We start from the raw sequence: 18,071 nt of genomic DNA, 5'->3' as shown, positions 1-18,071 counted from the left end.
GCTCCATGTTTAGGATCCGTCTCTGCACACCAGAATAAATTCCACTCATGACACTAGCTCCGTCATATCCTTGGCCTCTGCATTTTTTAAGTGACAGACCCTTACTTTGGATAAGATCAAGGATTTTTTGTTGGAGACCCTCTGCAGTTTGATCGGTGATATTCTGAAATCCGAGAAAACTCTCAGTGACATCAATGCCGAGTGGATTATCATTTTCATCTTTTCGAACTTTAACGTATCTGAAAATTTGACAGAGTTGATAAACTTTGCTGATATCCTGAGTAGTGTCCATTATGATCGAATAGAATTCTGCGTCTTTTATTTCAGACACAATTTCGTCGTGCACCCTTTTGGATAACAACGCAATCAGTTCATTCTGAATTGCTGGGCTTAAATAATTGACGTGACTTTTTTTATCCAACAACTCTCGGAGCACTGGATCATACCGAGCTAACAATTCAATTACTGACAAAAAGTTCCCGTTGTTTGGTTCATTCAGTTTTTCATTATGCCCTCTGAATGCCAGATTACATGAGGCTAAAGTCAGAGTAACGTCAGTAATTCTTGTAAGCACTTGAGTCCAAAAATTAACCTGACTCTTGTATTCGCTGTCAAGTTGCGCATCAATGGTAAGGTCGTTTTTCCACATATCATATGTCACACAGGCTGCTATATGAGCATGTGAAGATTCGTGTTTCTTTATTTTCTTTGAAAGACCCTGCCAGTCATTAATTCCCACAGTCCATGACGGATGGTGTGATGGACATCTCCTGTCAGCAAAAAGCCAGCATGGCTCACAGTAGGCGCGGTCAATGTTTGGCGAGTAACACAACCATTTCCGAGGAACCGTTCCCATTTTAGAACGTTTTAAATAATAATCTTTCGAAAAACATCTGCCATTTTTGTCTCGGGGATAGGGTCCTTCTGGTTTGCATGGTCCCATGTTAAGTATGGCCCTCTTCACACTGGCATCGGTTAAATCAACGGGAAAGTTCGCTCTGTCTGTTGGATACCGTGTACTTCTTGCTGTCGCCTCCTCTGTAATATTTTCAGTGCTGTTACAGTCATCCTCTGGACCGTGAGATCCGCTTTTAGCATCTGAGTCCATGTCTGGCGTATCATTCACCACAGCCGCGCCCGCGCCCACGTTAGAAGCAGTAATGTCCGTGATGACACTGCTAGCAAACTCCTGAGTAACGTTACCCGTGCTCGCTCTCGCAGCTCCTTCCCGCTGATTTGGAAGAAATATGGATGAAATTTTCGGTAGTTTTGCATTGAATTGCTCTTTTCGGTGTTGGTTAGTCCGTTTTTGAGCTCCGCTGACATATTTTCTTTTACTCATTTTGCGCTCATAAGCTTCACTCTCTAAACAGTTGCGGAAATTCTTAATCGTGATTGGATAACAAGGACAACGGATATGGTCATAATCGCCAAACACGGTAGGCTGCAATTACTACCAAAATAAAAGTCCTATACGTTCACGTTATAAAAACGCTTTAATTATTTATTCGAGTCAATTTTTGGGGGGCCCCCCACAACGCGGGGCCCCCCCGCAGTGCGTGCCCTGCGGGCCCGTCCGCTACGCCACTGGTCTGTGACCACATTGCAGCTGTACTTCCAGAAGCTTCTGGTTTGTGGATGTGTTCTTATGATGAATGATGTTGCACATCATAAAGGTGTTGATGGTGCCATGTTGTTGAGGAAATAGTTGCTTTTTCGCAAGCTTGCAAAAAGAAAATTCTGCTGTTTGACCAGGGCCGGTGCTACCTGTAGGCGGAGTAGGCAGTTGCCTAGGGCCTGGGGCTTGGAGGCGGGCCTCCAAATCATCCCTATATGCTTTTCCACCAATCAAGAGCAGCAAAAGACTAGGCTGTTTGTCCATTGGATATAACAATTGTCATTCACCTGTAGTAAAATCAATTAATATCCCCATTTAAACCTGAGTCACGCCCACCCTCTGAATATATGAATGAAAAGATTACATATTATGAAGAATGAGATCCAACTTTTCTGCAAATTGATCTGATGGTGCCGAAACGAACGCATCCTTCAGGGGCTGCTAAGCGTAAGGCTAAGCAGGCACGCAAAGAAAGTGCAGCTCGTCATGCAGGTATCATCTATTTTGGAGTGATTGTAATGTATTGTAAAAAAATACACTGAGCCTGACAATCAGCGTCATTTTGGGATAGATCATTTGACGGTTATTCTGAGTTCAAAAGAGCGCGACCACCTTGATGGACAATTTGCTTCTTACACTTTGAACCTAAGCGTACAATGCAGAATTGTGTTAGAAAATAGAAATACGTTCTAAACGAACCGTCCGAAAGAATCTGTTCGCGGAAATGAATCGTTATTCCACAGTCACTGTTTCACTGAGGCAAATTCATGATGAACTGTTGATCTGAATCTTACAAAGGAGTCAATTCTCCTCGATGGAATCGATTACAACCTGTGGAATCAAATCTTGATTCCTTACGCCTCTGAATCAAGGAATCGATTCCTTTACTTTGGAATCGATTTCCAGCCCTAGTCAGGAGCTGACTGTCAAAATACTAAACACAAAGTAAAGAAGTTTGTCAGTCAAAGAGCAAGCGCACTATATTAGAGCATTGTTTATTATTTTTCAAAACAGTAGGCTACCTCATCTGTCTGTATATCTTCTAAAACACAGATGTTTAGCCTACATTTACTGCTCGATCATAATATACCTAGGCTACTTCATTTTTTTTCATTTTCCAATCATAAATACTGTTGCAATATTTATTGAAAAGAATTTAAGCATATGAATAAGCACACGATTACAGTTGAAGAAATGAACTAGACTTTTTATTTAGTAGTTTATTTCTATCACTTCCACTAGCAGCTGTTTTGTGTATATTCATATTAAATGTATTTCTCTACAAAACATAATATGACATATTTAGTCCATCAAAAACAAAACTGGTCATTATCCCAAATAAGGGGTTAATGTGTTACTATAAAGAAATTACTGAACAAATTACTGCAAAAAAAAAAAAAAAAAAAAAAAAAATCCTGACTGATAAAAGAAAAAGTGTAATTAAATGAACATTTAAGCAATGAGGAAAAAGAAAAAAACTATTTTTTTTTTTTTTTTTTTTACAGTCTAGAAAAACAAATGTAGCCTATCTATTGACATGATTTGTTTTAAACATTACCTGTTGTAGGATCACTGATGAGGTTTCTAAAAACCAGCGGTGAGTCAGAAGAACAACAGGGCAAAGAGAGACAAGAGTGCTAGCCTATGTACCTGTCTGTGTATTACATAAATTAAAAGAAAGTTATCTTCATATTTTCTGGCTAGTTTACCTTAGGTTCCCTTTCAAGGCGGTAACTTCGACATTACGTCAACTGTGACGTATATGGGAACTCCTCCCTTCTCCATTTTGCTGAAATCTTATGGGCTAACGCCAGCTGGGGACAGCTGGCCAATTGACGCGAAGCATGCAAATACTGACAGGCTGCGGGCAGTATAAATGCATGGGTTCGTGGCAATAACGTCAGAATCACGACTGAACGCTGGCACAGCTGATCAAACAGCGACACGGCGGTTAACGTAATGTCTCGTTCCCGCCTCTCAGGGAACCGAGGTTACCATAGTAACCGGAGACGTTTTTTTATACACCATACTTTCACCCAAACTGAATAATTAAAAACCCATTTAAATGGGTAAATCTTCTATAAATATTTTTGAATCTTCATTTTCTTTTCTTATATACTCCAGTTCTTGTTAAAACACACTCATTCTGTGCATTTTGGACACTTTTTGAGTGAAATCATATCTATTTTTGTCCATTAAAAGTGTGCTTTCACTTTAATTGAGCGTGAGCAGCGCAGCAAAAATAGACTCAGCGCCAAAACCCCCGCTTCACTGCTGCTCACTAGTGGTCGACCGATAATATCACCATGGCCAATATATTGGCCGATATTTGGCATTTTTTAAATATCGGCATCGGCCAATACGTTTTTCTGATTGGCCGATATGGTGGAAGCGGGACTTTCATTTTGACGGCGTTCCAGACTTCTATTTTGACGAGCGGCGCTGAGAACACCAGCCCTGAGAAGAGAACAGTGCCAGAGCCCGTCTACGGAGAGCCTGCCCACTCGCTATTAAGTCCTATTGTCCCGAATTGTGGTTGTAGTTCCACCAGAGTTCCACTGGGGGCGATCGCCCATGAGTGCAAAATGAATGGGAGTCTATGGGGCTAGACGGCTAAATTTGTCTCTTTCACCCGATTGCCGTTGAGAAATCTCAGATTTGATTGTACGTTTTGCAAGTTCAACATGGGTTATAGGTCCAAAGTTGAATGAACGAGTACTTATGTCCTTTCGATTTCTTACAGGTTGAGTTGTTGTTGCCCATAACACGCTAGCATTCTGCTAATGAACGCTGATTGGTCAGTGAAGGACTGATTACGACCAGAGATACATCGTGGCATCCGAAGCGGGACCAGAAACAAACAAAACAAAAACTCTAGCACGTGTATTTACCTGTGCAGCTGTGTTGCCGATGCCTCGAGAGAAAAGAAAGTGCAGAGCGCGAAAGCACCAAAGTGACTGAATACACTCAAAAGCCTATAAATCCTAAAGGAAAACTCAGAACTTCACGAAAATTGATGAGCATATGTGACATAACATCCTTAATAAGCATGCAAAATGTCATGGAGATCGGACCATAGCTGGCGCTATAACTGTTAAAAAGCTTAAAAAACATGTACTTCCTATGGTAAATTGCCTATATTGGCTGTAAATGGTCTTTTCCATCTCTGATGTCAGTGGTTAAATGGTTGCCAAATAAAACTTAAAGGTACAATATGTAAGAATTTTGCATTCAAATATCCCAAAATCTCAAGGCCAGTGTTATATATTTTGTTAAATTGATTACTTACAATATCCCAAATGTTTCCAACTATTTTTAAATCGTGAGAAAATTGCGATTTTAACCAAGGAAACGGAGCGTTAGAACAGGGGTGAGCTGGGAGTCGCCAGTCAATTGCGTCATATCCGCGTTACCCTCGGTTTCCGCTCATACTGCGTGGAGTCCTGGACAAATGCGGAAGTTGTAGTTGTAGCGTCAATCAAGCTACAAACTTTAGCTTGTTTCTTGCAGTCGTTATGGTACACAATTATTCTTTACCGATTGCAGCTAGTTCTGTCGACAAAGCATGCTTAATTTTATATTTTCCAAATGTAGCATTCGGTAATAGTTATGTTTATGTAAGGAAAGTATTATTGCTTTAGATTTGTGTTTAGTTTATTGACATTGTTTATCACGTCTGGTGTTTATGGCCATGTAAATAAACATAGCATGTGTTATACATAAAGATTAATCAGTATTTTGGCAAATGATGTGGGCATGTTCGAATGTACTTTTACAACAATTGTTTAGAACACGTAAAACTGCGCAGCCTTATCACAACAATGAATTCGACATACAGTAACATCTATGATAACCAATTTACTATTAAACCTTACTTTTATTGCGGTTAATTCATTTTAATGAAATAAAAGTGTGATGAGGTTTAAGAGTCAGGAAGGAAGAAGACAGGGATCGGCGTGACTGGGACTCGTACTTTATTAAAATAAAGCAAAACAAACAAAAGCCGCGCACAACGCGCATTCACTGTGGCAACCGCGACGGCACAAAACAGTTAAAAAATGAGAGCTCGGATCCACCGGTTTTCTTCCTCTGCGTCCAATTTTCTCTCCAGTCTCTCTCTCGTTCCAGCGCGGCTTATAAGCGGTCTCTCCACGCCAGTAATACTGCAATAAGACACAGGTGTTCGTCATTTTCAATTGACCTACTTGCGTCCCGTCCCGCTCGTCTCTTCTCTCTCCCATCACAGACCGCGCTGAACCACGCCCCCCTCGCCACAAAAAGCATGTCATTAAACGCAACATTTATACAAATAGAACTTAGCCTCATCCATGAGGCTCCACCTGATTTACATCCACGGTGGAGTTTAAAACGTCTCGGGTTACGTATGTAACCCTCGTTCCCTGAGTAGGGAACGAGACGCTGCATCGATACTCGATACTTTGGGGAATGCCCTCGGCATGACGCGTCTGAAGTCTGTAATGGAACTATTCCAATCTTGATTGGTGCTCGTCGCTCGTGACGTTGCATGTGACGGTGATCCGGAAGCTATAAAAGGGCAACGGAACATAGCCGTATCAGCTTTTAAAGGGTCGAAGCAAGTCGTTCTCAGGAGCACGAAAAGTGTGGCCGAGAGATGCAGCGTCTCGTTCCCTACTCAGGGAACGAGGGTTACATACGTAACCCGAGACGTTCCCTTTCGTAAAGGGAACTCCCGCTGCATCGATACTCGATACTTTGGGGAACGAATACCCACGCCGCCACACTGAGAGACCCTGCCCTGGTGTGAAGCAATCTGGCACACTCAAGACATGAGAACTTGTGAACCTGGTGTAGAGGACAGATCCAGACTGTAATGTTTGATGAAGGTGTGTGGGGAGGCCCAGCCAGCGGCATCACAGACCTCTTGAAGAGAAACCCCTGCTAGCAAGGCTCTAGAGGATGCCACTCCTCTGGTTGAGTGAGCTTTTATCAGGAGAGGTGAAGGCAGATTGCGCACCTCGTAAGCTGAAGAAATAGCCTCTACTATCCACTTGCTAATAGTCTGCTTGGAGACCGGGGAGCCCTTCTTGGATAACCCAAAACACACAAACAGCTGGTCCGACTTCCTCCAGCCCGAGGTCCTATGTACATAGGCCTCAAGAGCTCGGACCGGGCATAACAAGTGTAACTTAGCTTGATCAGCCGACACATGCGGTGGAGGATGAAAGGCCGGAAGGATTATAGACCGTGCCACATTTGTGGGCACCTTAGGCACGTAGCCAGGTCTAGGGTGGAGAATGGCTCTCACTCTGCCAGGAGAGAACTCGAGGCAAGAGGGAGCCACAGATAGCGCCTGCAGGTCGCCAACTCGTTTCAGGGAAGTAATAGCGAGCAGGAAGGCTACCTTAAAGGATAAAAATTTCTCAGACACCTTATCGAGGGGTTCGAAGGGTGCCAGGGATAAACCTTCGAGGACCACTGCCAGGTCCCACGTGGGGACCCTAGGCTGGATAGCAGGCCTCATCCTCCTGGCTCCACGAAGGAAACGAATTATGAGTGGGTGTGTCCCCAGCGTGCCCACCCCTAAAGGCGTGTGGAAGGCTGATATAGCCGCCACATAGACCTTAAGCGTGGACGGGGAGAGCCCGTCAGAGAAACGATTCTGGAGGAACTCCAGTACTGAAGCCACTGGGCAGTTAACTGGGTCCAACTGATGTTCTCTGCACCATAAAATAAAAATTTTCCATTTAAATGCATAAAGTTTCCTCGTGGAGGGGGCTCTAGAGTTTACAATGGTCTCAACAACCTCGGTTGAGAGACCAGAATTTATGAATTGGTCCCCCTCAGGGGCCGATCCAGTAGCTTCCTGGGCTACCGCCAAGGGTGAAATATCATGACCTTGGGCTGAAGAGGGAGGACCATCCTGATCCGGATTCACCGCGGAAGGCCTGCCAGAAGGGCCCAGATGTTTGGAAGCCATATTTGGGCCTGTCAGTACAGGGCCACTAAGAGTAAGCTGATCCTGTACTGCTGAACCCTCTTGTACTCTAGAACCCCCGGGGGCAGAACAATCGGGGAAAGTATACACAGACATGGCCTCAACCATGTCTGTATCATGATATCCAAACCCAGCAGAGCTGGAAGAGCATGGGAGAGGTGGCGCAGAAGGTGGCCGTCCACATAAAGGGGAAACAGGAGCACCTCTGACAAACCGACCTCCATCCCGGCTAAAGCCAACTTGGGGTGGAGTTCGAAATCCCCGGGCTGCAGCCCCTGCCTCGACAGGATGACTGCCCCCTCCTTGATCAGAGAGACCATCGACATAGTGTCTGTCAAAAATAGAATCTAATGGTCTCTCTGAAGTTTCCTCAGACCCTGTGTTTCCAACACAGGTACTAGGAGCAGGAACCATAACTTCCTCCCCATGATCAGAAAACGAGGGCATGTGCGCGTAACTCTGGTCATGCGGAGTGGGTTCCCTCTCGGGGAAAACCCATTGGTCCTGAGCCACTACTACAGGGCCCCCATGTACAGCAGGCCAAAGAATAGTATGTTGAACACTGCTGCCAGCGAGCCCACTCTTTAATAAGGTCACGTAGTGGTGGCCTGGCCTAGCTTGATATTCATGACTATGGTAAGGAAGATGAGTGTCTGAGCTGGAGACAATTGTGCCTGCATCATGACTATAACCTACACCGCCCCCAGGAATCGGTTTCTCTGAAGAGGCACTGGTGATTTTTCCTAGACTCTGAGCCATATTCCCTAGCACCTCACGAGACTCGAAACAACACCTCGGTGTTGAACCGTCTGCTCTAGTAGTCAATGGACAGGAATGAGGATGCCCTGAAGACTCCATGGAGCTAGGACAGTGACCATGCATTCCGAGGAGGTGCGGGGATACAATACTAGGCCGAATGGAAGAATCCGGAACTGATGTGCTTTTCCCCCAAAAGCAGATCTCGGAAACTTCCCGTGATGGGGTTAGAAGGGAATGAGGAGTTAAGGGCCTTGTGGATCTATCACGACAGACCAGTCCTCGGAGCTGGTCTGACTGACAGTCGGAATCTTGAATCTGAACCCCCTCGGAGGTTGATCCATTACCCTGAGATCCGAAACAAGGCCTTACTCCCCTTCCCTCACAGGAACTATGAAGTACCGGCTGTAGAACCCGGGCTCCCGAAACCGAGGAAGAGCTCACCTTGAGGTTTCCTTTGTTAAGAGAGACTTGACTTCCTGTTCCAAGAACCAACCCTGCTCGGGGCTGGCAGACATGTGAACCACCCTTAGTAGATAATATTTTTATATTAGCTCCGCTGTAAGCAGGACCCTCCAGGCTATATTTTGAAGACCCCTCGGGGTGTCTAAATATGCTATTATGGGGACCAGTCCCTCGAGACTGGCCTTGGCTAAAAATGTTCAAATGGTTTCGGTGACCTGAAGCAGCTAACTGGCAGGAACTAACCGAAATATGCTCTCTACAGACCTCCTGAGAGGCGGCGAACTCGACAGGGCCGCAACGTTTCCGGGCAGATACTGCGATTTGTGTTCGCTGGAAGCCGATGTGTCCCGAAGCGCCATCGGCGGCGGGAAGTAAACATCGATTTCCTAAGGGCTGTATAAGGGGGCGAGACTCCTGTACTCGCTCTCCTGGGGGAACGGCCATAAGGGTCTGCGTGTTACGACAAGACCTCTTAGTTGAAGCCATCTTAGCCCGAGAGACAGTCCTCAGACCTGTCCTCGATATAGAGGGCTTCATACGAGAATGTCTCTTCTGGCCCCAAGCCTTATACGCGGGGGCACGAGAGGAAACCTTCTCAAAATATGTTGAACTGGCGGCTGTCCCCTGAGGCTGCCCCCTGGCAGCAACCCCATGAGACCTAGATTGACAACTGGGGATAGCTGATTGTCGCTCTGCCTCCTGAAACCTTTCGACAACGGTTCTCGCCGCGTCGCCAAAGAGGCCAGAAGGTGAAAGGGGGGCATCGAGAAGGAAAGCCCTGTCTTTCTCCTCGATCCCCAAGCGATTAAGCCATAAATGTCTCTCTGTGACGACTATTGCTGCCATAGAACGGCCAATAGCACGAGCCGTCTCCTTAATAATACGGAGAGATAAGTCAGCTACTCTACGAAATTCAGTAATACCGTTGAGTGAGACCTCCCAGTTATCATCCACCTCTTTGAGGAGGTCAGCCTGGTATGCCTGTAATAACCCCATCGTGTGTAGGCATGCACCGGCTCGACCCACCGCCATATAAGCTTTCCCTAACAAATTCGATGTACGAGATTTGGAGGGAAGTGTCTGAGCTATCAGGGGTGACGCAACGTCAGGGAGAAAATATTTCGCAAAATATTCCTCAACCCGAGGCATCACCCCATAACCATTCTCATTAGATTCCCTAATAGATGAGTAAATATATACATGGGGGGAAAATAATTGAGATGAACATGGATTTTCCCACGATCTCGATACCTCAGTATGAAGATCAGTGAAAAAGGGAAGGCTCTGACACAAAGATTGTGACTGGGTCTGCAGGAAGCGCTCATCCATTTTATTTTTCTTAGTCGCTTCCTGCTTATTATATGGCCATTCAATGTTTAATTTAACCACTGCCCTGGTCACAACCTCCAGCAATTCCTCAATAACGGGAATATGGGGTGGCGAATCCCCATATTTATGTGATTCAGTGTTGATAATATCTAACCCCTCGGAGCCAGATAAATCAAACGCTGTGTCTTTAACACGGTCGGAAGAAGCCGCAGCGCGGGCTTCCGAACCGTGCGCGAGACCAGTGGAGCTGGTTAATAAACACTGAGAAAGGGTCGCAACCGTCTCAGTGTTATCTGCCAGCTCCACGTGCGAATCCCATGCATACAAGCGGCGCGCTGCCTCAACAGACGCGGGGCCTGATGCACTGGAAACGCGAGCCTGATCTGATTGATCGAACAAGCTCAAACGGGAGCGGAGCTCTCTCATAGATAGTTGAAAACAGTTTGCACAGACAGCGCCCTCGAGCACTGCCCGTGCATGCTCCACTCCCAGACAAACAACACAAAACGAGTGCGTGTCACCCTCGCTCAAATAGCGCGAGCAAGGGGACGCACACCGCCTGAGTCGTTTCTCTATATTCGCCATATATATATTGAGATAGACAAACAACACCAAATAAGACAATACAGTCACACAGAACGCTTGCTGAAGACAGAAAGCTGATACGGCTATGTTCCGTTGCCCTTTTATAGCTTCCGGATCACCGTCACATGCAACGTCACGAGCGACGAGCACCAATCAAGATTGGAATAGTTCCATTACAGACTTCAGACGCGTCATGCCGAGGGCATTCCCCAAAGTATCGAGTATCGATGCAGCGGGAGTTCCCTTTACGAAAGGGAACGACAGTTCCCATCATTCCACGCTCCTTCACATCGTCATCAAGCTACGCCGTTGTTGTTGTTTGGAATGTAGCGCCCTCTAGCGGCAAAAAATTCTTGCATATTGTACCTTTAATGGAGCTGTATGTAAGAAATGTATTTCAATTAATCATAAAATGGCCCTGATATGTCACTAGACATTAAGAAATCATGTTCATTTCAAATACTTATATCACTGACAACAGTAGTCCGGCCAGGATATTGTCATTTAAAAAGTGAAGTTGCAGCCCTCAACTGATGTTGATGTTGTCATCTTGTGTTTTGGCCTGAAGCGCCACCCTCCACCTATCTACCAATCACGAAGTCAGTAGTGTTTCGGCATCGGGGTTGCCAGCTCTGCTCTAGTTACCACAGCTACGTAGCAGCCTACGTTCCTGCTGGATCCTGCAGCCTATCTGGCAACCTCGAGTCAGGGGGGAGGGGGAGGGGGAGGGGATACACCGCTCTACAGTAATTTGAAAGTGTTTGCAGTACCAGTTTTGGCCACAATCTTACATACGGCTCCTTTAATGTCTTTTTATGCATGTGTGCTTAAAGGCCTTAAATGCTTGAACCCCGATAAATGCTGCTTGCAGCTTTAATTTAGATTTTTGTTATCTTGTTTTCCATGAATGTATTTTACAACAATACAAAGAGCAATGTGTAACGTTTTACCAGATTTAGTGCTACACTTATTGTCTCTTATTTGTTCCCCACTAAATGTTTTTTTTCACTAAATGTTCAGATTTTATACAATTATTGTGCACTCATGATTTTTCTAGACTAAATTTTACTGCTGATCTTATCCACTAATCTACTAATCTAGTTTATAATAGCATTTTTGTCATAGATTATGATCAGATATTTTTTTGATCTGTTGTTTTTCTTTATAATGAAGTGAGAAATAGTTAGAAATACTAACTCTCTGTGGTCATAAAAACTTTCGAAAGAGTAGGGGTGTAACCCCGGCATCCTGGCCAAATTTGCCCAGTGGCCTCTGTCCATCATGGCCTCCTAATCATCCTCATATACTGATTGGCTTCATCACTGTCTCCTCTCCACCAGTAAGCTGGTGTGTGGTGGGCGTTCTGGCGCAATATGGCTGCCGTCGCATCATCCAAGTGGATGCTGCACATTGGTGGTGGTTGAGGAGATTCCCCCCTTCTATGTAAAGCGCTTTGAGTGCAGAGAAAAGCGCTATATAAATGTAATGAATTATTATTATTATTATTAAATATAAGACTTAATAAGTCTGTATTAAGTAGGCTAGATTGTGTTTAACACACAAAAGAGTGATTATCAGTTCAACACACAGAATTATAGAAATTATATTTGATTTTTTTTTTTAAACTGCACTCGTATTGGTATCAGTCGACACTCAGAATTGTTGGTATCAGATTGGTTCTTAAAAAAATTATTTGTTGCATCCCTACTTATCAATAACAAATATTCTCTGTTTATGTACTCTGTATGAAACCACAGAGAGGTACAGTTTCTCAATACTTGCTCATTATCTTTTAAACACAAATCATCCACATGTGAGGCACGCAAACCTGTAAAAGCCCCTATCCCCTTAAAACAAAGCATCAAACTTGATCTTTCCTCTGCTTTTCATTGATTTTGCTTTGTTATTTTAAATCACAATTTTATCATCATGCAGCCCTAGTTGCTCCTAATATCAGCATGTTCACGGTAGTTTTTTTAAATTTAAAAAAAAAAATTTACTGGGACCATATGCCACTGATGAGTCCTGCTGACGGAAAAATTCACGCAAGTCTCTTCAAACTGTTTTTATCTGCGAGCGCTGTACCAACATCAGCAAGCTACTCTACATGAACATGGTAAAATAAGCTCCATCACTGACTACTGATGGCAGGGCAGTTTCCATGGCAAAAGAAAAAAGCAAACTCCTTAGAAATGACAGGTATGTTGAACAGGAACTGTTTCAGGAATGGCACAGGGGTGTGTGACTGTTCAAATCTCTCTGTTTAGATCAGTGTGCTCAATAATGTGCCTTTTTGTCCTTCGTTATGTATATTTGTATTATGTTGAGTTGTAAATAAAATGCAATCAAAAAGTAATTATTTTAATCTCCTCACATTCTTTGTTGTAGTTCCCTCACAGTCCCATTCAGCTGATAGGGCCTTTAGGGGAGGTGTCTTTGTCTTCCCAGGTGTCAAAGACATCATGATGATTCACGCCCTCCCCGCATACAGCTTTCTGAGACAAAACGGGTCTTACAAATTTTAGATTAATAAATTGTTTCATGTGAATGAGTGTGATGCAGTTTCCAAAAGTCTTGTGAATAAATATTCTGTATGGAGTAAAAAAAAATAAAAAAATTCACAAACCACGCATAAACATAATTTTCTCAAAATTACAAACTTTTACATACAGTACATGCTGCTCACATATTGTTGTAGCAGAGTTTGTGCTCAATACAGTGTAATCAGACTTTAGCTATGAACATTTTATAAGTAACAGAAATAAGCACAAATGTCAGGGCATGTCAAATCACCTCCAGGGCCCAGAAAACACCTCAGACCCCAGAGGGTTAAAGCCAAGTTCTTAGTGTGTTTGCAACACATACTTTCACAACCGGTCAAACAAAGATTTTTAGCACAGCATCTTGTTCCTGCTTTTTCAGGGAACAGGGTTACAGTCAAGTAACCCGAGACACCCTCTAGTCTAGGCAGTGGAGTAGTCTGTGTATTTGTTACATTTTGTGCTACTATATAATATGTGTACAATAACATTACGATGTCCAACAATCGATTTAAATAGTACATTGGGTTTAATTTGTCGTTTAATGAGATGTAATATGTTGTCAGTGCAGAGAATTTTCACATGAATAAATACATAGATCCAATTACTTACGTGTGCACTTTAATGGTCCAGTGGTATAACTTTTGCCAAGCGTGTCAGAGGTTCTGGGTTCTAAGCCGCACTCGTATAAACCGAATATGTTCAGTGTGCATTTTGTTTTGTGATTTCACCAGAACAAATAGAGAGTCTCCGCAACGGATTGAAGCGCGCGTTCGTGCGAAGACTGTGAGTGAGCCAAAAGAGAACACTGTATCCGTGCCACTGATAGCAGTGGTGAAATGAATGCTCTGCTAGTTAACTGGAGATGTTTTATTTATTTGTATTGGTATATCCGTGCTGCGAGATGTTTTAAAAAGTGGTGGGGACATGTCCCACCCGTCCCTATGGTATTTTACACCTATGGTAAATTCCGCCTATGGTAGTAACTGTAGTTGTACAGCTGAGCTCCAGAAAGTAATGTGAATCAGTGAATCAGTAATGAGGTGGCTTTGAAAGTTACAGATTTGAAAAACAAAAAAGTGGGGATTAAGAACCCTGAACTCTAACACAAAGAACCATTTCAGCATATAAAGGGTTCTTCAGGGCGATACAGTACTAAATAGAACAGTTACTACGTGTAAATAACCTTTAAAGAACCATCTTTTTTTAGAGTGCAGTATTTTGTTTTTTAACCTCTAACACATACCAAGGAACTTGACTGTCTGGCTCTGGCATCCTGTTTCTTAAGAAAAATAAATTTGCTCTGTTCCTCTGTACTAGCTTCAGTTTATAATTTATAGTTTATAGTTTAGAGCTATCTGAATGTTTAAACACACATCCTGAAACTGAGCAAAGATTATCACACCTACATTTGAATAAGCTTTGCTGTTCCTAGTGGAAAACAGTTACTGTAAGGTAAATATTTAACAGCAGGTTTGGAGATTTAATAGTATTAGATTGATGATATTTAGATTAGATATTAATGTTATTAGATTGAAGGAAGTAGCCCCCTAAAAAGAAGGCTAGAACCTAAACTTTTGATTAAAGTGTCCCTATTATGGATTTTTGAAAATGACCTTTCATGTAGTGTGTAACATAGCTGCTGTCAAAGTCACTGTTCTCTCCTTTTTAACTTCAACAATGAAAATACAGTTTAAAAATATGACTTATCTGCTAACTATTAATGTACCTGAATTAAGCACTAGTAATATAATAAAAATACATTATAGTATTTAATGTGAGACCATATTCAATATTACTTTTTATAAGAAATATAGCTGTCACACAGTTTTGGTGTCATTTCCACCACAACACTGTAATGTCTCTTTAAAAAGTTTGTGTGAAAGTGCCCTACCAACACTGTTTACAGTGGAGATGGGTAGCTGTTGACCTCGACTGTGTCCCACGCAGCGTCCTGTGGAGGGTGCTCTTGGAGTATGGGGTCCGGGGCCCTTTGCTAATTGCTGTCCGGTCCCTGTACGACCAGGAGCTTGGTTCGCATTGCCGGCAGTAAGTCAGACTTGTTCCCGGTGCGTGTTGGACTCTGGCAGGGCTGCCCTTTGTCTCCGGTTCTGTTCATTAATTTTATGGATAGAATTTCTAGGCGCAGCCAGGGGCCGGAGGGTGTCTGGTTTGGGGACCACACGATTTCGTCTCTGCTTTTTGTGGATGATGTTGTCGTGTTGGCCTCATCAGACCAGGACCTTCAGCGTGCACTGGGAAGAGAGGCTCACGGATATTAATATATTGGGATGGTTTTTGGTATTTATACTGCAAATATATATTCTTAAGGACATCAAAACCTAAAATAAAACTTCGGAGAGGTGTACAATATGGGACCTTTAATTGAGTGAGTTTGTAATTTACATGTCGGCCAATCTGATTCCGTCCTTTAAAATTAACTTTTGCAAATAAAAATTGCGGTCCTGGACAGTGAGTGACATTAATGAGTGACAGTGAGTGATTTTAAGATAAAATCAAATTTTCTACAGTCAGTGTTAAAAAAACAAGCTAATATATAAATAATTTTTATTGCCAACCATATGACTTCACCATGACATGTTCCTGAAAGATTTGCCTTCAACATCTTTAACACCAAAATGCAGAACCGATTTATCAGCAGAAAATTTAGTGCTGCCCTCTGCTGTTCAAATGTACACCACTTCCATCTTTTCAATGTTTTGAGGGAGCAGGATCCATTTTGTAATTCTTGTTTATTAAACGTAAAATGCAATAAAATAATGAAATAAATAAAAACCTGAAAAGTCAGTGTTATTGCATGAGTTTATTTATCTTGCTATGCCATGTCTTACAGAAGAGGTGTAATACAGGTAAACAATATAATTTGTGTGTCTCTGTCTGTTATTCAGCATATCAGTCCTTATGAGACCGCATGTTCACTGAGTGTGTAAACAAGGTGGCACATTGTCTCCAATGGTTGCAGAACCCTGGGAGGGATACAAGTGAAGCTCACAATCAGCAAAAATAATCATCTTGCCACAAACAATCATCCAGCGGATATAGCATCATGACATCATTGTCACAGCTGTTAGCATAATGATGTACATCTGAGCTTGTTGTGTAAATGTAATGGTCAGTTCCTCTGAAAAGCATTATTGCAATACAGTTCCTTTTTCTTAAAAAAGCCATGTTTATTTCTATAAACCCCAAATTCATTGAGATTAATGATACACTCTTTAAGTTGCAGACCATTAGTGAAAGTGCTACAATGACCAGCTTCAAAAAACCAGCTGCACTCCCATTTATTTATAGTGTTGACTCAGCATGTTTTTGAAGGCAAGACTCAGATTACAGATTGTATCTATAAAGGCTGGTGACGTCTCAAATGTCCATTTAGCCTTCTGATGATATATGCTGTTGCAGTATGATCTGAGTTTACTGGATATGAACAGTATTCTGTTGATCAGCTGTGCTTATACTGTCTACTTCTACTTACCATATTACAATGACCAAGACCTCTGTTTTTATACACGGAAAGCGAGTAGGTGATCTAAAACCTGCATATTAAACAAAACAAAAGTATTTTCATCATTTGGCCCACTTTAGTTGAATAGATATGTGAGAAAAAAAGAGTGCTTCAATAAAGCAACAAAGAAAAATAATTGCTGCCACTGAGAACATTTTTAAGGACAATGATTCAGATACTTCCAATCTTGGCTTTGACCCAAATAAACTCCATAAAGTTATATTAGCATTGTTATTGCATCAAAGCTTTTTGTAACCATGTCCTCATAAAAGTTCCTCAGGATGTTTACGCAACATTAGCATGTAAACAAAAATTACTAACATCATAAAGTGCTAGTCCACCTTATTTAAGTACGAACCAACACTTGCAAACACAGATTTGGCGTAAAACAAAATGGACATTATAACAATCCCCCATTAAACGTTCAAAGTGATGTTGCACATATCCTGCACATGTCTGTTGTTAAGTTCCTGTCTGCACAAAACATTGCAAGAAAATGCACAACTGTCTCTGTATGAGAGCATACATTCATTAATTTAATATCTGGACTACACAATTTCCATTACCTCATTATGCAAAATGGTTCCATGTACAGTTTCCGAGTAACACACTTGAATACTGATGCAGAGATAAAGTGCATGATCTGCTAAGTCAATGTCCCTCTGAACCAACATACTACCATAAAGTAACATGCTGTCATAGATGTGCTCTGCCTGTGTTGTGTTGGTCTGCAGACACAGAGATCCGTAACCCAGTCAAAAAAGTATTGAGAGCTCATTGAGGGCCTGAATTCTGCTAATCCAAACCAAAGGTCACTTTAATGAGCTTCAGTAAGAATTTGTTTTTGATGTGTCCTCCGCTTGGAATCCTACTAGCAAACAAATGAAGGTTGATGTTCATGTCCGTTAGCATTATTTATATTTTCGAAGTCTGAATTAGCAAGATGATTGAGCTAATTTGATCTGATTTTGATAGAAATTTTAGTATCATATGGGTGGCACGTCATCTGTGCCAGTGGGTGATAGGAATCATGCCCTGACTGCAGAGTGGGCACAGGCGGGCGTCACTGCTGTGCCAGTAGGGCACTCCGATTGGCCTTCATCTTCTCTAGTCTCTTCGTCAGGTGGCTGTTGCTTGCTTCCAGCTCATCGATACGGTCAAGCGCAGACCTCAGCTAGAATAAGCACAGCAGGAATTTGTTACATCACACTCTAAAAAATATTCAGTGGCTTTGTAAATATCACACAATACACTACCTTCATAAAATCTCTGAGT

At 42.6% G+C, this 18,071-nt stretch overlaps 1 protein-coding gene across 12 annotated transcripts in view; it reads right to left on the bottom strand.

Moving 5' to 3' along the window:
- Nucleotides 1-16,079: 16,079 nt before the first annotated feature.
- The window catches only part of lrrfip1b (leucine rich repeat (in FLII) interacting protein 1b), a 36,827-nt gene continuing 34,835 nt past the window's right edge, over nucleotides 16,080-18,071 (bottom strand). For all 12 annotated transcript variants that reach the window (XM_082136854.1, XM_082136858.1, XM_082136859.1 and 9 more), the window contains one exon: nucleotides 16,080-17,970. In XM_082136854.1, the coding sequence (XP_081992980.1) occupies nucleotides 17,860-17,970 (111 nt within the window). In that variant the 3' untranslated portion in view covers nucleotides 16,080-17,859. The remainder of the gene's footprint in view (nucleotides 17,971-18,071) is intronic.

This window comes from Leuciscus leuciscus, assembly GCF_965113295.1.
Source record: "Leuciscus leuciscus genome assembly, chromosome: 14".
In the NCBI taxonomy this organism is placed as follows: domain Eukaryota; kingdom Metazoa; phylum Chordata; class Actinopteri; order Cypriniformes; family Leuciscidae; genus Leuciscus; species Leuciscus leuciscus.
The sequence above is the reverse complement of the archived record's forward strand: the minus strand, read 5'-3'. Positions and strand labels throughout refer to the sequence as shown.